Below are 27630 nucleotides of genomic sequence, written 5' to 3'. Positions count from 1 at the left end.
TTACTTTCCAAACGGCATGTGTTGAAATAACTCTGAACAATTCCATTATATTGGACCCAAAGTGAAAACTACGCGACGAATGAAAGTCTTACCATCAATCAATCGCCACATTTTTTGAACAAGAGCTTCACACTGCTTCTCCCAGCTGAAAGTATCTTCGTAACTTGTTCGCAGTCTTTGAATCTCTTGCAGCCGCTCTGCTCGGTCTTTCAGACGGACGGCTTTGATTGCTTTGGCCCACTCTTTAGGCTCAGTTGACTCCACCACAAATGGCTTGCCTAATGGTAACGAACGCAGTGCATCTCCAAAACCCGAGTTTCCACTCACAAGAATGGGAAGACCAGCAGACAAGCCTTCCAGCGCAGTTAGTCCAAAACCCTCCGTCCTGGAGGGCATGATGGCAAGGTCCGCCTCGCAAAACCACTCCTTCAATCTTTCCTTATTCTGCACAAATTTCCTAACGACCAGTTGATCTTTTGAGATTCCACATTGTAGCAAGTTCTCTGCGACGTCCTCCTCCTGTCCATCTGGTGCCCCCAAAAATATCAGACGGTACGAGCTGTCTTTCAGTTCAACTATTGCTTTAGCAGCAATGTCATATCCTTTGAGACTGAAGTCTTCTGGATCACCGCGACCAAAGGTCAGCACTCTAAACTTCTCGCTCCCGAAAGTGGCTTGCTTTATGACTGAAAATTCACTGAAAATACCTGGAGTCAGCTGAATGACATCTTGGTGTTCTTTGCACGATCGCAGGTAAGCAGTGTAGGCGTCCTTCAACTTGGGTCCAACAGTTACAACAAGATTTGCCAACTTGCACAAGTCTACTTCTGTTCGGTGCTTCTCTTCACCTTTGGAAATGGCCCTGGAATAGTTCTTGTGCATTCCGAGTTCTTCAGGTGCAGTATGCACTACCTGGACCCACTTACAACTGTGCGATTTTTTAATGACCTGGACTTGTTTACCAAGCTTTGCTCCATGACCCAGAACAACGTCAATGGCAAGGTCTCCTGGTGGGACAATCAAACATTCAAGGGAGTCGTAGCCCACGAGTCTCTCTGCTTCTCTAATGGCAATGTTGTGGCTCTTAGCGTCTATCCTTTCTTCTTCAGGGCAGGCTGACGGTGGGACTAATAGAGTGACTTCTACTTCCATGTGTTCTGCAAGCTGGAAGGCAAGCTTTCTGTTTACGGTTGACAAGCCTCCCTTTTTAGACCTCCACTCACTGCCTAAGAGAGTTACTTTCAAAACCCTCTCGGACTTCCCTGGATTATCTTGTACTGGCTCGCCCTGAGATGTGCCGGCTACAGAGGAAAGACATAAATCCTGCAAGAAAATGAAAACGCCTTAATAAAAATGCATCAAAGCCAAATTTGTGGGTATATATTGTAACCGGGCATGAAATGCACTCTTCTTGCAATGCAAGACTACATCATCTTTTCAACTTGGTTTATTTGGCTTCGCATCACGAAAACGAAAGTGAATACAAGGGAGAAGTTAACTGTGGGAATTCCTCTATTGGCTTTATTCCAAGCTTGTCAGATGTCAGAACAAGACAAGGGAATCCCATTACTGTTGATTGCGACCTTAACAGATCTTTAGCTGTTTGAATGATTGCCGCATTCCTCCTTTTGAATGCTGCCCTAATGGCAAGTAATGGTGACGACTGTTAAACAATTATACACGAGCGCGCGTTGGATATGAGATGTTAGATAGGCTAAGTGGCGCGTAGCGCCAAGTTGACTATAATCGTCCCAAATCCAACGAGGGCGAGTGGATTAATTGCTTTATTAAAAACGCTACGAAAATATGGAAAGCTAAACTAAAACGAAAATAAAAACGCTCAAAAAAATCACGCGTACGCTTATCATATTCTTAGAGCATGGTATAATAGCTCATAACCCACGATGAATAAGCCAATGAAAACTCTCGAATTGCATTATCCAACGATCCAGTTCTTAATAATACCTGATATAGGTAAATAATACATTTTGCGTTGTTTTGTAACACCCAAGCTCAACTACAATGTCAACCACTGGTGATATTACTCGTGAAATTACTTTTTATTCAAAAATCATACCTGGCTTGTTCTTTGTGAATACCACTTTTCCAGACCACGAACTGTGAGTACTTTGTCACTGACGCTTTTCATGCAGATCAAGCGTTCTCCTTGTTTTATTTCAAGGAAATGCAAACAATCTTCGTGTGAGCATAAGGTTTGGCTGTGGTTTACACACTGCTGACTTCCCTGTAGACAGTAGGGGCATGCAACACAGAACTCGTACCGCAGATTACCAAGGTACTGAAACTGCTTCAACAAATCTTGCAAAGTGTCTTCCAGAAACAATCGCACACTTCTTGCTGTTTCTGGCGATGTCGAAACTGGAACTGCTTCCTCTTCAGCTCTTTGCTTGAGGGAAATCTTGATGAACTTCTTTTTGCAAATCAGAATCATATCATGTATTATTTGCCGACCAACAACAAACCAAGCTCCATCTCGGTACAGGTTTGGGGGTTGTACGGATCCAATCTTGGAACACCAAGCTATCGATCTTGAAACAAACTGAGAGAAGAATCCATGCGGAACAAAACCATCCACAAAGTGAAGATACAACGGGCAAGGATCGGTGGGCGATGGCTCCAGTTTAGCAAGGTCTTCAGGTGGCGACTTAAGCTGAGCGGGTACAAAGTACTTCATATCACTTGGCGAAGCTGAGAACTTTGCGATCAAACCAAATCGCTCCATCATGTCCAAGATGTCTTCCTTGACAAGGCCTTGCTGAATGAATTTGGAAAAGACACGATCGACAAGTTCCATGCTGAGGATACCGCTTGTCTCTACCTCTAGCCAGTACTTGGATTCTACGGGATCCTAACAACAAACAAAAAACAGTCTTAAGAGCAGCTTCGCCTAAATATCAACTAGACTTGGAAATAGCGAAAAAATCGAATTTCTTCAAACTCGCCCAGAATGAAGCCCTACGGGCACTAGTTACAAAAATATCGTTTTAAGTTCGATAAATCAAAAATTATTTTTTTCCGCAATTTTTTCGTTTCGATGCCCCAAATCGGCCAAAATCCATCGAAAATAAGCGGCATATTCAGAGGCTCGTAAACTCAAAAGTAAAAATCTTCATTACAAACTGACTGCACGTCGTATTTGTACTTCCTTTTTTGTCTATTTAGAGCTAAATAGATCGTGATTTGATTAGAACTTAAATATTTGACGAATTTCCTAAATTAACGACCCAAGACAGCTTTACAAGAGGTCTACATTTAGCCTATTTTCAAATGCTAAAAACGCGTTCTGGTACACGGCTTTTCCCAAAACGACTAGTTTGGTGTAAAAGAGCATTCTTTCTTCTTCAAATTAGTGAAATAAAATTTTGGGGTAAATAAAATCGTGAGCGCTGAGATAGCGAACTAAATGCAGCACTTCTTCCTGAAAACGTGACCTTTGACCCGAGCGTAACGAAACCGATTACTGCAAGAAAACCCGGAAGAAAAGCAAACGCTTCGTTATTTTGAAACAATTCCTAGTGATATCTCTCCGAAACCATGATTGCAAGAAACTATTTCCAGATATGAAATCTTACAGGGTCAAAAAAGGAGCTAAAGGGCGCATTTTGACACAATAACTTTGTTTGCTGAAAATTGAAGTCAATGACCGTTAACGAATTCCAGTGAAATTTGCAAACTTGAAGTATGTTAGCCGATACTTACCTGAATATTTATATTAATAGAAGAGTCGTCTTCTTGGATTAACCTTCAAAAGAAGCAGGATCCAGATTTGAAAACCTCTAAAAGAAGAAATGTTTAATGTTCCGTGACCTGCCCGCTGCTATAAATTAGCTTAAATTCCATGCACATGCCGACCGCATGTTTGTCGTAAAACCAACTGAACTCCACTGACAGTTTCCATGGGCAACCCCAAAATAAACAATCCCCAAAACTGTAAAGTGAAATTGGCTGTCTTCATGAACAGTTAGAAGCTAGAGTCAAGTTCCATTACCTTTAAAAAGTGCTTGAATTTATTTGTTTGCGTCGACTTTGTCTACTACTCTCACGTTCGAATGCCGCGAATCGGTCACGCCAAAGCAGTGCAGACCGTGCAGACTGCAGACACTTGTTTGGGCTTTTCATTGTGACTCCTTTTCTTGGGTCTAGTTACAAAATAGTGTTAAATATATCTGAAAGTTTGTCATTTATCCACAGGCTGCACAAGCGCAGTATTTGACTTTTGATTCAATAGACAAACGCGTACAAGACTTTGTATGGGAAACTTACTCAGTCTGCACGGTCTGCAGTGTTTTGGCGTGACCGATACTACGCAGTATTCGAACGTGACAGTAACTACTGAGTGAGCAAAGTAGAATCAAGCACTTTTAAAAGGTAATGGAACTTGACTCTAGCTTCTAACTGTTCATGAAGACAGCCAATTTCACTTTACATTTTTGGGGATTGTTTATTTTGGGGTTGCCCATGGAAACTGTCAGTGGAGTTAAGTGAGTTTTACGACAAACATGCGGTCGGCATGTGCATGGAATTTAAGCTAATTTATAGCGGCGGGCAGGTCACGGAACATTAAACATTTCTTCTTTTAGAGGTTTTCAAATCTGGATCCTGCTTCTTTTGAAGGTTAATCCAAGAAGACGACTCTTCTATTAATATAAATATTCAGGTAAGTATCGGCTAACATACTTCAAGTTTGCAAATTTCACTGGAATTCGTTAACGGTCATTGACTTCAATTTTCAGCAAACAAAGTTATTGTGTCAAAATGCGCCCTTTAGCTCCTTTTTTGACCCTGTAAGATTTCATATCTGGAAATAGTTTCTTGCAATCATGGTTTCGGAGAGATATCACTAGGAATTGTTTCAAAATAACGAAGCGTTTGCTTTTCTTCCGGGTTTTCTTGCAGTAATCGGTTTCGTTACGCTCGGGTCAAAGGTCACGTTTTCAGGAAGAAGTGCTGCATTTAGTTCGCTATCTCAGCGCTCACGATTTTATTTACCCCAAAATTTTATTTCACTAATTTGAAGAAGAAAGAATGCTCTTTTACACCAAACTAGTCGTTTTGGGAAAAGCCGTGTACCAGAACGCGTTTTTAGCATTTGAAAATAGGCTAAATGTAGACCTCTTGTAAAGCTGTCTTGGGTCGTTAATTTAGGAAATTCGTCAAATATTTAAGTTCTAATCAAATCACGATCTATTTAGCTCTAAATAGACAAAAAAGGAAGTACAAATACGACGTGCAATCAGTTTGTGATGAAGATTTTTACTTTTGAGTTTACGAGCCTCTGAATATGCCGCTTTTTTTCGATGGATTTTGGCCGATTTGGGGCATCGAAACGAAAAAATTGCGGAAAAAAATAATTTTTGATTTATCGAACTTAAAACGATATTTTTGTAACTAGTGCCCGAAGGGCTTCATTCTGTGCGCGTTTGAAGAAATTCGATTTTTTCGCTATTTCCAAGTCTAGTTGATATTTAGGCGAAGCTGCTCTTAAGTTGCACAATTCCTTTTTATTGAAGAAAGGAAGATTTGTGAAAACAAAGCTCAATATGCCACGAACATGTGACAAGAGAAAATCTGAGTCCCCGACGGTATTTGAACCCATTACCTCCCATATATCACATGAGTGCTATAACCACTGACCGATGGTTAGCGAGGCCATAATTGTACTACAATTCTAAGGGATTATTTTTATAACCCTGCTGGACCTTGCGTTCTTAATTTGTCTCATGTATGTTCACTAGAATCGGCAAAAGACGAAGAGGAAAAAACGGAAATCGCCTCTCGTTAAAAGTTATGTCACTGAGGTATGATGTATCTTAAGACTTCAGCCCGCATTTTACAGGTCCGTCTTTCATAATCTTCCTTAATCTTGCTCAATTGAACTATCCCGGCAGCTTGTTTTGGTTTCACCACGTCTAAGCTATTACTTTGAGACTTACTTTCTTTGAAGGTAGTTTTAATCCATGGTAAATAGCTACTTCAGTAACTCACACCGCTAATACCCTTGTCTTCACACAGAGGAACAGACCTCCTTTAAAAGCTGTCCCCAATAAAAATATACGTAAGTCCATTTGACCAAGAGTTTGTTTGGGGAATACGCTAGACGTTTCGTATAGAAGATAGGCTTTTTAAGTGCTAAGCATAACGTCTTCCTACCGCTTTGTTGAAGGGTGGTATGGTTATCAACATCTTGAATAGCTCAATTAACCATTGCGCCCTCAGTATGACTGTGCTGCGGTGCTTTACAATCATTCCAAGGTCGTGATAAAAATGCAACATGGCGTAGAACTGGTCTTCATCCTCGATAAAGCACACTTCTTTGGCATACGTTTGAAGTTGTTCCACATTCATGTGATAGACATTTTCAGCTACCAAAGCTTCAACGACCTTTTCGAAGTTGAACCACCTAAAAAACAATCAAACAAAATAACTAATCAATTTAAAACAGTATTCAAGTATTAAACATCTCCACCTCAAAATTTTTAAAAACAAACAGTTAAACAAAAGATCTTACAACCATATTGCCGACATTCACCTGGCACTTCCTGGTGGCTTATTTATTGCTAATTTACTTTATTCCTAGGTATTTAGTGACTTATTGCACTTACTTATTTATATTTTTCATTTTTCCCATATTTTGTCTCCTTACTGCCCTCCACCCCCCTGAAGCTATAATGTCAACCAACTTTTCTATGTAAAATAATTAATACTATTTCATTTCACTCATCTCGATTAGCTTTTTAGTTATTCTGTGTGGATGTAACTAATTTTCTGTTTCAATTATTTTTTATTGTAACCAAGAGTTTTTATAGTTTCGTAATAAAGTGTACGTTGCATTCAAATGTCCTAACCGGAGAAAAAAGATGACATTCCAAAACATGGGCTTCGAAGATTCCATAAAAGGGATAATTGATAGTTCCCATAGCGAAATTTCACAGAAAAAATCTTGGGAAATGCTATATGTTATCAAGATGACATATAAATGGAAAATTCCCGTCGAAAGATTTTTACGGATATTTTCCCTGTAAAATTCGAAAGAAAGTACATGAAAAATCCCCAAGTAATACTTCATGGAAATTTTATGTTTAATCAAATATAAGACATGGCTCGTCAAAAATCCTGGTTTCTCGATAAGAACGCGCATTTCGTCTTTAATAAATTCATTGGAGGGTATTTCCTTGGTTCTCTCCACTTACGTAGCCTCAATTAATAATCTCGATATTTCAATGAATCTAGTGCAGTTACAAATAAAGTATATACGTTCCAAAACCTCTTTCCCAGGATAGTACCATAGTTTCTAAATCAAATGTCGATTCTCTAAGATTGAGATTGAGATTTGAGGTATAGTACTAGGTTAAACCATAATGGTTAAATATATGGCTGTCCAAAATGATAAACAAAAACCTTTGCTAATAAACTCAAGGCTAAAAAATGCAGGAAAAACTAAATGTCGGGTCTACGTACAAGGCCAAGTTTGAAATGAACGCCACACGGCGTTTAATCGAGTAAATACGGTAAATACAAAGTAATGTAAAGATTGAGGGAAAATGGAAACACTAGTTGTGCTGATGTGATAAAAATAATGGCAGATAGACAAACAGACAAACCCTAAATATACTACACTACCCCCGTGTAGCACTACGAAGTGCACGAAAGGGCATAAATGAAATATATAAAAAGAAACAGACATTCACAAGCAATTAAGTTGCAAAGAAACCCAAAAAGGTCTCAATGGGAGACCATAGATCTTAAATCCTCTTTAGAGGCCTCTTGTGCAACTGCTGTTATTGCAAAGGCGTGAAGATCTCTTTCTCTTGTCAGTCATATCACTTTACTTCACTGGTATCTTCTCCCCCATGTATGGCTCCTGTCTCAAAACATCCACGATTTTGGTTCGAAGAGCATCAATTCCATCATCACTAGCAACATCAGTGTCACGCCCCTGCCCTGAAAATTACAAATAGTAACAAGGCACTCAGCTGTATAGCACCCATGCAAAGTTACGCGTAACATTCATCCAGATCCAAGGTGAATGGCAGTTGTTACAGAGAAGCTCTTATCACCTGTGTCTTCTCTATACACGTTTGTGATTTGTGCTTATTTCCACCACAATTCGAGAGTATGGCTCAGGAGAGATACTGTTAAACGTTTACAAACAATATACTCTACATGGTCCTTACACCGAAGACCCAACCATGAACCTTTTGAGGTATCTTAGGCAGAGAATGTAAACAATGTAAATCTTTCCAAGGCTATCTTTATCGCAACATATACTCCCGATGTACTAAAACTGTACCCTCCGTACAAAACAAGTCAATTCTATGAAAGGCATGGCCAGTATTTGATAAAATCCTGCAGGTTTTATCCATTTGCTTTACTGATGGCTTTTATACATAAACCAAAAGCAGACTTGAACCTATGTGCATTTTTTTTTTGCTGAATCAGTGGTCAAGCAAAAAAAAATCGTTTACCTGCAAACCATTTCATGATCTTGCGTAACCATGACTCATCGCCCAGAGTGTTGTCAATGCTGAAGAATGGCCGGATAACATGCTTCTCGTATTCCTTACCAGAAATTGCCTGCTGTATTTTTGATGTCGCAGCCTCAATATCCTCAAACGGTTCATCAGCATGTGTGCCAACAATGAACACTGGAGGTCGGAGATAGGGCGGCCTGTCGTCTGAGTTGCCAACCACTTCCTCGCCTGTTGGTCTGATACTGTGGATTGTTACCAGCCATGACAGCAGATTCTCCAGATTTGTTTCGTTGTTTGGGTTTTCCAAAAATTTATCATGTGTTCCTTGTCGAACACAGGGCTGAGCTAGGGCGTCTAGTGCCTTGCTGAGGTTGTGCACCAGGACATACACTGCTCGTAATGACAGAAACACAGGGTGAGAAGCGTAGTACAGGTGCTGTCCGGCAAAATCCCACAAATCTACAGTAACTATGGTTTCTCTCTTGTCACCAGCATTTTCAGCGTCACCATGCACGCCTTTAAGCATGTTCCTCAACCGCAGATACGCACGTTTTGTGACGTCATCTGGAGGCGAGGTTGCATCCATCATTAATGTTGAATTTTTACTTGAACTTACAATGCTGTCATCTGGGAGGTCATCAACGGTATTCTTTGTTACAGCTTCCACTCGCATTTCACTCTCTGGCGGGGAAATGGTTGAGTTCTTGAGATTGCCAACATTTTCAGGAACCTAAAATGGAGTTTTTAAAAGAGGTAGCATTTTCGTTTCATTAGGACATGCTTATTCCAGTATCTATAATTATATCTGAGAAATAGTGTAAGAGTACGTACTGAAAAAGAACTGTCACATTTTTGCCCACAGGGACTCACCTTGCATAGTAAATGAGTCAACCTTATCTATCTAATCTGACTACAATTCAGTCAAAGCTTTAATATTATGTATTCTAGCTCCATTTTTGTGTACCGTAATCCTATGTTTCAAAAATGCCCAATTTTATGCTCTTACAAGATAGGCCTACGAGTCTCATCCTATGGCGCCATACAACAGTTCAACCGTGCTATGTTGCCTGGGTGTGGAATCAAAGTACGTCGCAAATAGTCAAACAGGAAGTAGCTATCAGCCCTATGTCTGCGGATAGGCGTACGGGCACCTTCGGACTTGGGGTGGCGGTGACCTTCTTGCCCGAAAAATCTACGCAATGCCCGAATGCGTGATTGTTGAAATCGGGATGCAAACGAACTCAAATTGCATGAAAATCAAAAACGTTCACAATTCCCACAACTAATGAAACTGCTATGATTCCAAAAATAGATATATTGCTTGCATACTCAGTCTATCAACAGTCTCAATCTGAGTAAAATCTAAAACTTATTAAAATGAAATTTTCTAAAAAAAATTAAAGTATCTAACTAGAAAGTTCATTTAAGAGTTTTGGAAATCACGCCAACAGCATTATTTCGTAATGTTTTCTCTCAAGTGTCGTTGCCCGAATAATTTAGCGTTTTGCCCGAAAAATCAGTGTCCATAGCTGGGGGGGGGGGGGGCTGCAGGCCCCCTCGCCCTCGCCCTCCTCCCCCCCCCCCCCTCCCCCAGTTCGTACGCCTATGGTCTGGGACGTTACTCTTGGCCTGTCAGTGTTACTCAGCATTGTTTTACACTCGACCTCTTACATGTAGGTAATGATGACCTCCAGCCACCAAAAGAGATTACATATGGTCGCTTTTGGTGTCGTTTTCAATTAACATCGACCATACCATTCACTTTTAAACTAGAGTCGCCCCAAACTTCAACGTACAAACCTGATTTATTTCCGAGCTGTTCGTGCCCATCTCCATTGTTGATTCTTCTCCTGTCAGTTTTAGATCTGATTCCATTGCCGACACTCTCTTTACTTCATTGACTATACAGTGATAATGTTTTTCAGCTAACATTCTTGATATGTCTTCAGAAAATTCCGCCAAACTTGGCTTATTCTCGCCAGTGGAATTCCAATTTTTTACCTGATCGACTTCAATCTCGCAGACTGAAGGATCAACTTCGATTCCCTCAGTGCTCTGTTCTTTAGCGTTAAATGGCAAACCTAAGAGAGACTTCTTCAAACTTGTTTTGCCAGCACGATCCTGACCAACCAATAATATTCTACCACGGTAAACATTCACAGAACCATCCTTCAAAGCCTTTTCATAGAGCAGCTTTGCAACATCTCCTTGTGCTTGTATTTCTCCTGGAACTATGGGTGTAATTGTAAGAAAATGCAGTGATTTTTCTGATTGCGAAGGCTGTTTATAAGGGAATAGCTGCTATTGCAGTTGAGTCTGCGGTCAAATATTCTCTTGTTTTAAAAGGCATGCAAACGAGGCGAAAGGGTCAATACAATGCAGGATTGACCCTTTCGCCTCGTTTGTGTGTCAAGCCGCTGATAACTGCAATAACAGCTATTAACGAAGTGAAATTGGTTATTGTGGTATACTTCAATCACAGAGGTTCGCCAGTGACCTCAAAGTAACAAATAAGCGCAACCTGCGATCATAACTGCGTATCTTATTCGCATCCACATTAGAATACACTAAATACATGTAATAACTGGACCACAAGCATATATTGTAAAATTCTAACATGGCTTCAAGGCTTAGGGGACTACAACCAAAAAAACAACATTGCGGTTGAGGTACGAATAAACAGTTTCTTTTGCTTTGGTCCCTTAAGGTTCGGCGGCAAAGTTTATTAGAATTGGCCCATTACCAACACGGTTAAGAGGGATGCAGTTAAGTCAGTTACATAGCTAGATAATGATACACCACGGCATGGCATAACTTAACCGGCCAGGTTCTATGCTAACCTGCAATGTCTAATGACATCCCTTGTGTCATGAGACTTTCAATTTCTTCAAACCCCAAGGGGTTACCTGCCACGGACAGCTTTTTAAGATGGTGTAACTCAACGATATCTTCATAGATTTTTTCTATATTGTTGTTCCTCAATTCCAGCTCTTCTAGTTTTTCCAGATTTTTCATATTTGCCGGTAGTGTTGAGAGTTCATTGTCATTCAAAAACAAGTGCGTCAGGTTGATCAGGGTGACAACAACTTCAGGAAACTGTGTTAGCTTGTTGTGGTTCAAATTCAGCTTTGTAAGGTTTGACAGGTTTCTTGTACTACGTGGTAACTTTGCGAGCTCATTGTGTGAAAGGTTCAGTATTTCCACCTCCGTTAACAGTTCTGTGATAGCGTCTGAAATCCTTAGCAATCTCTTCCCTTCCAGATTTAAAGCCTTGCTTTTTATACGAATTGTCTGCTTTAAAGTACGTTCGATCTCCAACTGGTTCACTACAAAAAAAATAAGAATAATTCCTCATTCAGTTGTTTTAGATAAAGATTCCTCTTGTCAATTTAGGACTCAGCTGTCTCTGATGTACAGTATCAAAACTGCAAAACCGAAACATGCGTTGTCAATTATGCCTCAATACTATTTAAATCTTTACTGGACACGAGGAAACCATGTCAGCGGTTTAACCTTAAGCAGCAGAATATTAAAAGCAATTGAGCGACACCAGCAATGTGGTGTTCGTCAAAGATATGGAACACTTTATTGCCTATTTGTATTTCAGCGATCCAGGACACGTACTAGACTTAACAACGCTTTTCACATCAGGGCCTTACAACAATGACTCCTCATCATCAATCCATAGAATATTTGAAGGAATTGGAGAAATGGTACAAGCAAAGACGTCTTAGAAGACTTTGTTGAGGTTAAGGACACAGGAAAAGGATAGGTTTAACACTACTCTAGGAGTGGGCAGGAATTTTGCTAACTCACAAAAGAACTGGGGCCCAGACATACGAGTGGTACAACTTTAACAGTCACAGGCTATGCTGCAATAATTTAATGATAATTTACCAATTTATATAACGCGTATTTATATATTCTGATCAATAGCGCTTACTGATATTGTGCTCATATTTTAAAATTTGGCTGGTGACATACCATGCATACAGTGGTTGCGTCCGCAGTACGAGCGGCAGTCAAACACAAGCTGCTCTTATAATAATCTCTTTCTTCGCAGTTAACAAAAATAGAGAGAATGCTAAAGTTGCTTTGGATTCTTCTCCAACCTCTGAGTTAAGGTATCAGTATATCCCAAAATTGACCATTTTTCAAAAAAAATGTTTTTCGCTTTTTCAGATAGATCTTATTGCGATCTTTCATTTAAAAAAAAAATTCTACGAAAACGATTGACCATAAGCAAATTTATAAACAAAAACACGTTTCTTTACATTAATTACCTCTAACTGACAGCTGTCCATTAACAAGTTGCGTGACAGATTGCCGCGTGATACGATTGTCTAACGCTTGTGTTTGGTAGTCTACGAGCTGTTCTGAGTGTTCTCTGAGTGTGCTCTTTCATTGCCTACGGCATCTCAAAGCTGATGCGTTTTACAAATCGAAAAGAATATACAGAAGCGAAAGATATTTTCTTACTAACCTTGGAGCACGAGCGGTGCAATTCAGATCTTACAAAAGATATTTCCCACCGGAGGCAACATTTGAGGGGTAACCCGAAAACACTGACACCCCGTCCGCGGAACCCCAACTACGGACCGGGTCCGCGGACTACCCTACGGACTGGTCCAAGGACAACCCCTACGGACCCCTTCTACGGACCACCCCAAAATAGAATAAAAAATAAATAAATATTCAAGTTACGGGTTGTGTAATAGATAACTCGTGTCGGCTAAATTTCAAACGTTACATACATTGTGCAAATGTAACAGACTTCGGTTCAGGCTCGGGCGCAAGTTATATCGTTACACATTGCCATTTCCTTTGCTGTGGCCATGCAGTACATGAAAGATCGGGTAGCCTCCAGGAAGCCTCCGGGAAGCCTCGAAAGTTGTGCTCTTTCCCCTCTGCCATTTTGCTCAGCCCATTCTTCCGTGGGTTCGTGAACTCGTTCCGGGCTTCACAATTTGCGCAGCGGAATTACAGATACAAGCAAGCTTAAGGTTATTCCTCACATTTGCATCGCGTATCCTTACTGAGCATAATTTATGGCGTCATTAGCGCGCGCTCGTGCACGCGCATATTGAAAACATGGCGGATTTACCTTGATATTGAGCTCTGTCAGTTGAAAATGGCTCTAGCTCACCAACGAGCACGGGCATCCCACTTTTTTTTCCAGTCATTCTAATCAACTAATCATAAGCTTTGCGTGAGAAAGACTGATCTAATTTGTTTTACTGAAAATTGAATTAATAATAAAAATAGCAGATACACTGTGGTCTTTTCTATTTTGCAGTCGGTAACCACGTCAAGAAATTTGGTTCAAATTTTTAATCAAGGATTTAGCTTTCTGTCTGAATCAAACTTAAAATGTTTATTTGTGTCCTACACAATGTACTGGCTGTAGTTTAATGCGTGTTCTTATGAGTCTGGGCTCACAAAGATTTTACACTTACTGGGAATGCGTTTTTATAATAAGCATTAAATAATGCCAAAATGGGGCATTTTCAATGACTCACTGCTCCTTAATGAGCATGGGCACCCCCCTTTTTTATTTCAAAATTGAAGTTATTATATGACAAGTATTCAGAGAACAAAGTTTGAACAAAAATCTATTGTCACTTTTATTTCAAAGGAATGACCTTAATAGCCAGATTGAGCCACGAATAGAAAGTAAGAACTTTCCTTCTTTTTGCCATCGGCATCTCCTCACACTGAAAACAGCTTTGGGGCATTTCCTTTTTTTGGGGGGGGGGGTGTTAAAAACCCAAGTCTGTTACATTTACACAGTGTAAAACTCGAAATTTCACCGACACGAGTAAGAGGGGGACCCCCGTAGAGGGGGTCCGTGGGAGTAGTCCGTGGATCGATCCTTAGTGGGGGTGTGCGGACCCGGTTCTTAATGGGGTCCGCGGACGGGGGTTCAGTGTTTTCGGGTTACCCACATTTGAGCCCGCTTTGTAATTGATACGAACTCTACTGTTAAAGTAAACGAGCCTTCACTTTATCGATCAAGGCGTCATTATTTTCACACGTTTTGTGTAATTATCTCATTACACCGGAAGAGCGCCCTAAAGTATTTTTTTCCTTCGTATCGCGAAACAAAAATTTCAGCGAGTGAAGCATACCTTTTGACTTCGTTTCCGGCGAGTGTTTAACGTTTTTCACTGAAATTTGGAGAGAATGTTGCCCGAAAAGCAGGCAAAAAAAAAAAAAAAACGGTGTCGGGGAATTTTTAGTTTTTCCTTCTTTCAAAAGTTATGACTATTTTGGTGAAGAGAACGCATGTTTTATCAACTTTCAAAGTTTAACTGCGTGTAAAAAAGAAACCAGACAAGTAACCAAAATTTCTCGACACCGTTTTTTAGAGAAAGGAAGAAAAGAAAACATAGCCATGTTCATCGCGTCCTCTCGCTCAAACCCGATCGGAAACGAGCTTGATTAGTGAACCTCTGTACTTTGGGAAATATAGCGCTATATTCGGAAAACCTTATTTTTTTAATTTCAATCGATATACCTTCGTAATCTACAATTCTTAAACTTTCAGAAAATTTATACTTTACTGGAGTTTTCGTCAACTGTCCGACCGTAAAGCGGCGCAAACGAATGATGGTCATTTGGGGTATACTGATACCTTAATTTGACGAGGAGCAACATATTTTGTTTAAAATAGCACAACTAACATGCTACCTGGCGACACTCGGCGAGTGAAGAGCGAGTCGCCGGACACGCCCGGGGAAACTGATTTTCGGCGCCAAATTAAAAGCTTGGAGACACAAAATTTTTCATATTTTTCACTTTTTACAATCTGCTGTGGCTTTCGAAGTTAAAGTTTTCTTTATGTTAATATTCAACGCTGTCTCTAGTGAGAAAAGTTTCCCGACTTCAATGCCTTTCCTGTAAACAAACATTGACATCGACAATAGTTTTTTCCCGGCCCTGCTGAATCCTGATTGGTCAATTCAAATCAATAAAATAAAGCACTTTATTACAGTGTAAAAGTCTTTAGCACTACTGTGCTAATTAACGACACTGAAATGAGTAAACAAACATTGTAAATTGAACAGAAACATGTTAAAAATCCAAACTGGCAGGAGACTGAGCAGTTGGCTATTTACAAAGCGTGGAGGAGTTGAATCTGGGACCACCAAACACAAATCCATCTAGTGGCAGGAAGGAGATTTGAACTCGGGACCTCCGCATTACAAATCCAGCACCCTAAACACTAGGCCACGCTGCCTCCTGTAGGCTCTCCTCCAGGCTCTCCACCCGTATGCAAGGTACCAAATATCAAGCTATTAAGGAAGTGTCTCAACAATAAAACAAACCCAGACAGTCACACGAGAGGCCACTGGGGTTTGCGGTGCTTCCTTATGTTAAGGGTGCATCTAATCGTTTGGCTTGCGTCCTCCAAAAATTTCATATTTGAATATCTTATAGACCGCTAAGAACATTACCTCATAAAACACCCAAGGACCAACCAACGATCAACCAAGTCCTAGGGATCGTATACAAAGTGAGGTGCTATTACTGTTTCTTCGCCTAGATTATGGGGAGTACTTGTAAGCGCAGAGGAAGCAGCGAATATGCAACACATGAAGACTCTTTACAACTTAACTAAAACGATCTGCAACGACAAACCAAGGCAGAGCACAGTTGTCAACGAGAGAAATGGTAACGCCTTAACCAGCGATGAGGATAGAAGGAAGCGGTGGAGAGAGCATTTCATGGAGATACTCAATAGGGAGGAGCCAGCCTACCCGATCAATGAAGAAGATTGTGAACAGCAGGACATAGCTGACATAGACACGAGACCTGTGAGCAAAGCTGAGATAAGAAGGGCTATAAAGAGTCTTAAGAATGGTAAAGCCCCTGGTGAAGATATGATAACAGCAGAACTACTGAAGGCAGACCTTGAATTTACAACCGACAGAGTGAAAGAACTTATAGACACGATTTGGAGTCTGGAAAAGGTCCCACGTAAATGGAAGAGGGGACTCATTATTAAGATACCGAAGAAAGGGAACTTAAGGGAGTGTAAGAACTGGCGGGGAGTGACTCTCCTACCAGTTGTTAGCATGATATTGGGAAGAATTGTAATTGATCGCATTCGCATGGGGATTGACCGCAGGCCCCGTAAGGAACAGGCTGGATTTAGATCTGGTAGAGGAACGACGGAGCAAATTTTCATCTCATGCAATATATTAGAGCAAGTGAATGAATGGCAGGCAACTCTCTATATCATAAATTTCGTAGATTTCGAGAAGGCGTTTGACTCAGTGCACAGAAATGGCTTATGGATGATAATGAATCAGTATGGTATCCCACAGAAGATCATCAACATAGTTAAAGCGCTGTACGATGGCTTTGAATGTGCTGTTGTCGAGGAAGAAGCAACCTCAGAATGGTTTGAACTAACGACTGGTGTCAAGCAGGGATGTACAATGTCTGGCTTTCTCTTCCTGCTCATTATAGACTGGGTAATGAGGCATACTGTGAAAGAGGAGGGAACCGGGCTGAGGTGGAAATTTACATCAAAACTTGAGGACCTCGACTTTGCTGACGATGTAGCTTTAATTTCCTCAACACAAAGGCACGTGCAGTTGAAAACAAACAGGCTGGTAGAAAATGCAGAAAGGACAGGCCTTCGGGTAAATGTCGGGAAGTGCACAGTCATGAGAGTCAATGCAAGGAATAATGAAGCCATCACAGTGAATGGTCTGGCGTTGGAAGATGTAGAGAAGTTTATCTATCTAGGAGCCACAGTATGTAAACAAGGGGGCGGAGAAGAAGACATCAAGGCTAGGCTAGGGAAAGCGAGGGGAGCGTTTGTGAAGCTGAATCGAGTATGGAATTCCAGCAGTGTGTCGAGGAAGACGAAGATCAGGCTACACAAAACATTGGCCAAACCAGTTCTCATGTATGGTTGCGAAACATGGAAAATGAACGAAGGTGATGCTAAGAAAATCGATGTGTTTCAGAACTGATGCCTGAGAAGGATAATGAAGATTAAATGGCAAGATAGGATTAGTAATAGAGAGCTACTGGAAAGGGCTAACGTGGAGAGGTTGAGTGAAGAGGTAAGAAGGAGATGGCGATTCATTGGACACATCCTCAGACAACAACCTGACAATGACTGTGTTACAGCCCTGGCATGGACCCCAGAAGGAAAAAGAAGGAGAGGCCGGCCAAAAACAACCTGGCGGCGCACAGTAGAAAAGGAGAGGTCCAAAGCAGGGTGACAGTCCTGGAGATAGGTGCGCACTGCAGCGCAAGACAGGAATCGATGGAGGGCACATGTGGAGGCCCTATGCGCCAACTTGGCGCCAGGGGACAGGTGAAGGTGAAGGTGACTTGTAAGCGCTCGTGGAGCTCGTAAGGAGCAAAACATGCGAGCAACAGCGAATCAGCAATTAAACAACATACTGAGTCCAGGGATAAACAACTGATAGATGCCCGGGTCTTCGAACAAGGTGTGACCAAATACCACGAGAGGAGTTACATGTAGGAGTTAGGGCAACGATGACGTTAACGAGGGTAAAACGGTCCCTCGCCCTTACGCATCTCTAATTCAAATTACAAACGACAGCACACAGCTTTGTAGCACAAGCAGTAACGAACCTTTTAACATTGTAGCTATGATGAAGGTCCACAGAAGTTACCAAAAATTTAGTAAAACAAAAACAGATCGGTTTTTAACTCACCTACTGTTACGAACAACTTTTCCACATTCTCACCGGTTAATGCTGACACTTCCATAAATAGATCCACATCATTGTCATCTGCATGAGACTGACCGTCCTACACAGTCAAATTCAAGAAACAAAACCCTGTTCAATGGTCTGAACCTGTAGTTTCAGTAGCCTAGGAGGGAAACTGGATTTACACAGGTACACTGTACTCAGATAACCATAGGGCGCCGTTTGTAATGATCAATTATTTATTCTACTTTTGGTCGTTTACATTTTCGTAATAACTTGGTTTATTTATGATTATTCATTACTGACCACCCATTCACGAATAGTTTTTTTTTTTTTTTTTTCTTCCACAAGAGTGCACGGTAACGAATCCTGCAATCTGAATGGTTTTCAGCGCGGTCCGGATTTTTCTAAATCTCTACCCACGGTCTTAAACTTTTGTCTTCCACTTTACAAGATAAGGAAAAATAAATCAGTTATTTAACGGCTTACAGTCGGTCCGTATGGTGAAAATCTGTGACCTCGGCCTTGAAAATGCTGCCCCACGCCGAAAATGCTGTCCTTTGCTACTTGAATAACGATCAATAGATTATAAGAAAAAACTCTTCCCTGATGATGGTGTATCAGTTCTTCAACAGATATGGCTTCTCTAATTGCTCTCGTAACGGCTGTACACAACCTCGCATTCTGACCTGATCCGTACGCCATATTTACTCAACCGCGGAGATCAAACTCTACGCAAACACTAAGCGCCTTCTTTATGTTACAATACTGCTGGGCGACATTTGAGCCCATCGAGTTGACACTAAGGTTATTTCAAATAACCAATTTCATAATATTGAATTTGGCTATTTGAAATAATAGCGTTAACATCGTTCAAAACGTAAAAAGGACAGGCCAAAGGGTTTTTAGTTGTAAGATGCCCAAAAAAAAGGTTCAGGGGATACGATGGTAAAAGTTTCAACACTGAAACGAAATAATGGTTTAATTCGTCAAATAAATATCCGAGTAACGACCTCAGCAACGCCACAATGGTTTTATCTAATAATTAATATAAGCAACACAAAACTGGTTCTGACAAATAACCAAATAATGCAAGATTGGTTTTATCAAAAAACAAAACCATATAAGAATGGTTTTATGACAAACCAACACATAGATGAATCGTTTTATGAAATAACCAAATGTTGTACGTTGGGTTTTAACAAATAACCAATTGTAGTAAAACCTTTTTTGTGTGAAAAGGGACGGTCAGTAGTGAATTATACATACATACATACATACATACATACATACATACATACATACATACATACATACATACATACTTATAATAAAATTATAATAAAAAATTATAATAAAAAAAAAAAAACCAACACTAATTTTAAAAAAAAAACAACGGATAAACACTGAGATCAATCGAAAAACGACCGAAAAGTAAAATAAATGAAAAATTTACAAACGGTGCCTCATAGATAACTGGAAGCGAGCAAAATAAAACTCTGAGCAACGTCTAGCAAGTCATAGAGTTTATTGTGTGGAAGACCGAGAGGTGCGTGATGAAAATGAGAACTCTCTGTCTATATTTGCCGTGGCAGATCGCAGGTAGAAATCCTGTAATGGAACTTGATACCGATTAGCTAAGAAACTTATTAGATTAAAAAAAATCAGACCGATGTAATGCAATGTATGTGCAAATTAATATAACGGATTTCCTCAAGAACTTGTATCCCTACGGTGTGACAGAATTGGATTTGATAATATAACTGCAGATTTTACACCTGACGTAAAGCTATGGCTACGAACACAAGTTACCTCAAACGTCACCTTCCTGTCGCTAACAAGATCTGCTTTGTTTCCTGCAAGTACTTTGAAAATATTTGGACTGAACTCACTCCGACATTCGTCAAGGCATTCCCTTGCAATTCGAAGTGAATCTTGCCGTGTTATGTCATACACAATAATAACAGCATCCGCACAGAACACGTCAACAGTATAGCCAAATGTTCCAATGCCAGAAGTGTCTCTTATTGCAAGGAACACTGCTCTGTCATGATCGTGATAAAATGCCCTATACCAAATGTCATCTAGAAACAGTTAAATTAAAGTGGAAAAGATCTAATAAGTCAATATTAATTCAACTCGTTATATAAAATATAGTGGGGTCAGAATATCTCATTAGTCGAGTGAAGGAATATCGGCTCAAGATCGCGACAGTACAGACCGAGCGCAGTGAGGTCCATTACAAAAAAATGAAAGACCGATATTTTCCTAGTATGATACCAAGCAAACTTGGTTAATAAACGATTTACTAAAAATGTCATAATTACTCGGGCTTCCGTAGGAAAGCCCGAGTCTTAAAATGCTAGCGTTTTGGTCGCCAAAAGGGGGGTCATGGTCCCAGGCGTTCCATGCGTAGACCATGGAAACTGGGGACGAGAAAGGCGAGATTGCTCGTTCTTCGTGACAGAATGCGGTGTTTTGCGAAGAAAGTTTTGGCAAGAATCGCGCCTTATACATTCATTTCACATACAAAGATGTCGATCGTTTTCAGAAAGGGTCGGTCCACGAATTATATTGCTTGAAAACCAGCCAGGTAAGCAAAGTTCACGCTCGAAACGTTCTCGTGAGATAACAACTGAGGCGATTGCGGTATGAGTTCAATCTACGAAACACTGGCAAAAATAGGTAGTCAATGACGGTATGTGGCTACTACTGTTATTATTTAGAACACTGCAGTAAAGCAAATCATATTGCAATAAAACGAGCTAAACAGGAAAACGTTTTTGGACTCGTAGCTCATTAAAAACATGCGACTTGTCTCTTGCACCGCGCAAAATATATCGATCTCCAAAGATGTAAAGATAAGACTTCCGGTAACTTGAATTAAATATCTTACCTCCAAGTTAGTTGGCTTTCTAGTAGGGTGCAAGAAAAAAAAATAACGTGTTAATTCAGAGGCACATTGTGCGGGAGAATTAAACCTTCGATTGTGCGGGGAATTGTGCGGGATTATTGACGAACCAGTGTTCTTGCCAAGTCCTAAGGAAAATCTGCATTGACGTTAGTTTAGCCAGTTATTTCACCAGTAGTTCAAATATATTTAGCAGTCTTAGCAATCGCCAATTCTTTAAGAAAAACTCTGTCTGACTGCAAAAGAAAATCATGTTGCGTGACATGAACTAGACGAGCAGGAAACCAAAATAAATAGCAAAACAGAATGCCGCATCTTCCTTTATAAATGAGAGTCCTTTTTAAAATACTCCTGCCTTGATTCAATAAAAATATGTAGCTTGAATATTTCTTCATAAACTGCGTTAAGGGTCGCAAATTCTGGGAAGTTATCTGCAAAATACCCCGGGCAAAATACACAACTTGAAAGTTTATGCAAATTATGTGCAATGCAATTTGAGCCTAGTCACAGGACTGTTGTTTTCGCGAAGGAGTTTATCATGATTCGTTTTGGCTCTCTCGAAAGGGATTATTCGCTCTCCAAAGGAGATATGACTCTTGAAAAGGGTTTAAGATCCCAACACGGCAAAGATGTTCAGCTACACAATTTACCCGGATCGCCACGACCAGCAAACAAACTTCGTACAATTTCTGCTAGCATGAGCAAAGTAATCGCCATAAATTGTAAAAAGACCTCGAAAATTATTTGCAAACAACTTCCCAATCAATGCGTAGACAGCTGTGCTTCATTCTTGAACCAAAATGGTTTAAACTCACAACTTGCGATAGGATGAGGAGGATACTCAACGAAGCAACTTGAATAGTAAATATCTAAGCGGAACTCTTGTGCTAAAATATCCTGATTCTTTAATTTGCTTTTATTGTGTCCAATACGCGTTTTCGTATGGTGCGATTTGATACTGTGGTACGAAGTCCGAGTAAACGCTCTTAGAGCGTCTAGTTGTTTGGAAAAAACCTCAAAAGGCAATATAGACTTCACTTTTGCGCATATCCTGATTGGGAGCTGACTTAGCGTTTACTCATGCCTGACACTAAACGACTGAAAATCAAACGCCCTTTGGGAAGCTTCGTGTCACTTGTTTTAGAGTGCGAGGAAATCTACTACCCAACCAAACAAGTGCAATTCAAGCGGACTTCACGGCAGAATGTCATGTCACTTAATTCTTCGTAGCCGGCTACGCAGTACGCAGAAACTCATTAATTCAAACTGAAGTATATCATTTATTCATGTTACAAATAATTCGTATAGTGTGATCGTCCGGGTGAGTGTAGTTCTGAAAAGAACTGTTGCTGGTGACTGACGTTTCGACAACCTGAGCGGAAGTCATCTTCAGAGTCAAGTCAACGGATCAGACTTATAAGATCATCGACTGACAAACACTATTCACTTGACTCTGAAGATGACTTCCGCTCAGGTTGTCGAAACGTCAGTCACCAACAACAGTTCTTTTCAGAACTACACTCACCCGGACGATCACACTATACGAACTACTGATACTCCTGGGTTCAAACCATTTACTGTGTTACAAATAAATTGCGCATACCCGTAGTCACCCATTTTCAGTGAAGGGCTCGATGTGGCAGGGTATTCTGCAGTTACTCCTGCAAAACACAGGCTAAACAGGAGCGCATTTTCACTTCCGGTAGTTTTACGAACACAATTCGATCTGACACAATCTGACCCTTATTGACAATTATTTTTTGTTTTGTTTTGTTTTGTTTTACACCTGTTTGCTTATTGTCAGAAAGTGCGCATTATATGATAGTTTTGAATCGGCTCATTTCCATCTCTAGACTTTTTTTCATGTTAGAGTGGTATTTAGTTTTTTGAGACTTCAGCTTTTACGACCCTTTATCAAAAAGGGTTTTCTAAAATAGATTCCATTTCAGGGGCCTTTACGTGGCTCTGTAATTAAAGCCAACTTTAGGCTTAAATATGTTGTTATTTGCTCAAATTCATTTCACGGATTCAAATGATACAGAAGAGTCAAAAACCAGTCAACGCGAATCAGTTCCGTGTGATTTGTCTAGAGTGATTTGACCTGCTTCTGAGTTTAACCCAAGTAGCGTGATGCGATGATATGCTTTCATGCTGTTAATAGAATGTCAAGAAAACAGAATACAATCAGAATTGCGAAATATCCTTACACAGGAATCTTCATTAGGATCGGAATGGGAAGAATCCTTACACAGGAATACAGCAAAAACCCTCCATATCCTCGTGTCCACGTGACTCTGGTCACTTAAGCGCGAGGCAAAACGGGGAAAAGTTGGAAGAAAACGATTAACAACCTCTGACATGTAAGTTATTTCCTATAAACAGATAAGCCATAAGCGAAAATATGGAACAGCAATAAAGCAATCTAATTGGTTAGTTTTGGTTATTGGCCTTGACTGGACTAACTTGGTCATGTAATAATTAAACTTACTCAATTTAAATAATGCTGTTTAGAACTAAACATGCATCTCACCGTCAGTAGTGGGCGGAGTATGATGACTGAAACCAGCTGGTCCTTCTAAATATCTATTTAACAAACATGTTTTTCCAACAGAGGAAGCACCTGTTCAGGAACAATTTAAAAGCTAAATTCAAAACTTGAAGGACAACGGGGGCTAGATATCTTATCACATTTTACTTAATCACTGAGATTAGATTAGATTAGATATTAAGATTTGTAGAAAACAGCAAAAGAAAGAGAGCTTTTCCTATAGCTACCAAAATGGAGGAGCAAAGCGAAAAGCCATGGCAGTTATTCAAAGTGCCCAACAGTTTCACAGGTCACCGGTAGGCCCCGCGCTACTGTAGTTTACACTGCATCACAGTTCCCTTAAACAAGATTACCGGTACTCTTCTTAGAGTTGGACACTAGTCCACAACAGGTAACTGCTTCCCCAAAGGCAGTTATCCAAAGTGCCCGACAGTTTCACAGTTCACCAGGCAGACTGGTACACATGTATATACGTTGTAGTTTAAAATGTTTGTTTTTTCGGTCAGGATGATTTCAAACTAGTCTAATTTTCATCAAAGGGGTTGGGGGAGTCTAGAAACCAATAACTTATTAGGCCATTAAATATTCAAAAATTTGTAATGATTGCTTGCATAGCCAAGTGAAGATGAAAGTGGACTACAAAGTCAGAGATTGGGTGAATCTAGGTGAGTACAAAGTAAAAAAGTGGGGGTTAAAATGGGATCCTGGCTGGGTAGGGTACTGGGTGGGCTTTCATATAAAAACGATGAGGATCTTGGTACCTCTTAGGGGTTCTTTTCAAGGTTTTCAATGAACAGCGTTAACCCTATCCTTTTTATTTTTGGTGTCCCCTTATGGGTAGGGTAGGGTTAGGGACAGTCAGGGAGGTGGGTGGTGGGCATGTTATTCTTTTTAAGAAACCCCCAAACATGAAGAAAAAAATAAAGTTATTTGCAAAATCTAGCCTGAAGTTAAAACAAAATAACTTGGGTTGAAATCACTCTTACCTAAAATACATTATTTTTAAACTACAACATATACATGTACACCCTTGCATCCAGTCCTCCTTGCATCAAGACGTGTTGTGACGGCAAACTATCTTGACTAAGAACAACACTTAACTCCCTGGCCACTTAACATGGACCACTCAGCCCCAACTCACTTACCATCAGCCACTTCACCACCTGTGCTACTTTCAAGAATGTAAAACATCTTTTGTTGTGCTTTTTTTCCCACTAGCTCAATTTTTAGCTTCCTTAGCTCAATTAGTATATAATAATGATATGATACAACAAAGAGTACAATTGAACCCTAACTCATACACCCTTAACGGTTTCAGATTAAACTGAATGACTTAATTTGAAAGGTACATTGTGTAACAATTAAAGATCCTACAAACTTTAACAATATAATTACAACAAACACCGTGAGCACTCACCCAATAGTAGCACTTTATATTCCCTACATCCCCATAAAGGACTAATTATCCTGGTGTCCACCATGAGACAGCACAAGTGTCAGAATTTATCCTCAGGATAAAACTGTTGTACAGCTGCAACTGTTAAGTACTTTCACCTAGAAATACAACGCAAACAGTGGTATTCTCCATTTATCTACTTGTAAAATTCATCGCTAGTTCCAAAGGAATGGATCCAATGAAAAGACACTACTCAGGTCACACAAATGGGCTGCAAACCTAAATACAAATTATGCATTCTATAATTTTTAATACAAAAAAAAACCCTTCTGTATCATTTTGAAAACAGAATTACACCAACTGATTACATATTTTGATTGCTTGTTTTTAAGCTTGAACAACAAAAATTGAATATCCATAATTTTCACAAGTCTTATTCAATGATCATGTTCGAACTCACCACTGTAAACACTTGTGCAGATTGGCTGCCTAAATTATATTTACCACTAAGTTTAACTGTTGAGAACAGTGTAACTCCAACAACCCCATTATTATGACCACTTTCAGGCTGTAACAATTTAACCCTGCTTATATTTTGGCTGTCATGAACAAAGTTCAGTCATTTCTTTTTATACATGTAACATATATGCCACAGTGGAACCTGTGTTAAGCGGACCCTATATTAAGTGGACTCCCTCAATGAAGTGGACACCAGCTTGAGTCCCTAAATTTTCTTCCAACGTTCACTGTAAAATAAACCTACATTCAGTGGACACCTCTGTTAAGCCAACGTAGAAACCAATATTAAGCCATTTTATTTCAAAAAACCTCCAATAAACGGACACTTCAAAGGCTTTTTATTTCTAAAAGCTCAGCTCACTCCCTTAACTTTGTTCAGCGATGTCATTCTAAACGTAAGTAGATTATTCCAGATCGATTCATTTACTGACTGAATATTGTGCTTTAAGCAGTCTTTGATCTTACATTGTGTAGTTACAAAAGAGTTAATAGTTAACTACAGTGTATCATTGCACTAATCTATATTAGAACCTGTTTAGAGCGGACACCCTCTACTAAGTGGACACTAGTGAGTGTCCCATGGGTGTCCACTTAATACAGGTTTCACTGTCAGTAGTTATATAGCAAAGCCATGGTATCTGTTACATAATCAGCTCATGTAATTCTATTCATTCTTTCACCTTTTAGGTATAGTCCTAACGTAGAGCGTTTGTTAATTTTATGGTACAAGCAATGTCAAACTCTTTCATCATTCCTATTGGCAATTAATTTACTGAACACTGCCCCAGTTGCTCGAAGGCTGTATAACACTATCCACAAGATAAATCCCTATCCAGTGGATAGCACGGTTTGTTTTGCTGACACTTATCTGCTGGGGAGTGATTTATCCACTGGATACGAACATTATCGAACATTACCCAGGCCAGATGAACTGGAAAAGTTCAGGGTCACTCTAAGCCATACCTCAAGTAACTCTTATTAGCTTCTTTCAAACTCTCCTACCAAACTGTCAAGCACATGCATTGTAAGTCAATGACGCACACTGAATTATGTATCAATTTAAAGCTAAACAGGCTGCCGACCTTAATTCTTTACGCCAAAAACACATGCTGGATCTCTGAATTCCAATTACAGACACTTCTCCCATTAATGGCTGCATATATAAATCTGAAGTAAAGAGTAAGGGTGAGCTTACAGCCACAAACAAGCAGAAAATCGAATGGGCACTCTAAGAAGGCATGAAAAGAGACAATGGGACAATTATCATTCCCAACCGAAGGTAACGGAACATGAAGGGAAGTGTTTTTTGAGGTCCTTTGAGATATTTTTTGATACAAATTCAACACCATAATTATAACAACAGCTAAGGAAGGTGCAAGGTCTGGAATCTTGGGTAATGGGTAGAGCACAGTTCATGCCCCACTGTCTCCCCCCCCCCCCCCCCCCTTAACCTACATGTTGGTTACCATCAATAATTTCCATCTTTTTTTAGTACTGCACGGGTCAAGAGGGAGAAGAAAAATTAATTAATACAATCAATTTCAGTCTTTCATGAAATATTTCCCTCATTGAGTTATTTTTTGTAAAAAAAATACCTCTTAGTCGGCGCGTCGGGAATGTTATGGACGGGTCAATGGGTGAGTGAGTGAGTGAGTGAGTGAGTGAGTAAGTGAGTGAGTGAGAGATGTATGTATGTCACACCAATCAGATTGGATCTACTATGAACAGCCAATCAAATTTCTTGTTGTAAAGGTAAATGGTACGTGAGAAACACAAGGTATGTATAAACACAAGGACTTTGCTTATTGAAAAATAAAGAGTGACGTCTATGTTGCCGGTTTGTGATTTTTAGTCCGGTTTGGAGGGGAGTGTGACAGTGACATATGTACATTGGGTTGTTTTAGAGTGCAGACTTTTCAGTGTAATGGTGGCTAGTTATGAACGAGATGAGTCTTGAGTTTTGAAGCAGTTCATGAGTAGTAGGCAAATTGCACGAGATATTTTTATTTTAAATTACAAAGGGTAACTTGATGCTTTTGTTTTTCACAAGGAGTTAATTCAAT

The 27630-nt window shown here is 40.0% G+C and overlaps 1 protein-coding gene across 1 annotated transcript; it reads right to left on the bottom strand.

Moving 5' to 3' along the window:
• Positions 1 to 45: 45 nt before the first annotated feature.
• LOC149104771 (uncharacterized) lies at positions 46 to 20205 on the bottom strand. The gene is made up of 9 exons (XM_089271046.1): positions 20006 to 20205; positions 18197 to 18293; positions 11333 to 11818; positions 10293 to 10723; positions 8487 to 9222; positions 7851 to 7962; positions 6172 to 6421; positions 2078 to 2869; positions 46 to 1323 (listed from the first exon to the last, which is right to left on the bottom strand). The coding sequence occupies exons 2-9, from the start codon at positions 18249 to 18251 to the stop codon at positions 46 to 48; spliced, it is 4140 nt and encodes a 1379-aa protein (XP_089127172.1). The 5' UTR covers positions 18252 to 18293; positions 20006 to 20205.
• Positions 20206 to 27630: the final 7425 nt, after the last annotated feature.

Source organism: Orbicella faveolata, unplaced genomic scaffold (genome assembly GCF_042242905.1).
Source record: "Orbicella faveolata isolate gen_17 unplaced genomic scaffold, um_ofav_v1 contig_34, whole genome shotgun sequence".
NCBI classification, from domain to species: Eukaryota; Metazoa; Cnidaria; class Anthozoa; order Scleractinia; family Merulinidae; genus Orbicella; species Orbicella faveolata.
This window is presented reverse-complemented; position numbering and strand designations above follow the sequence as displayed.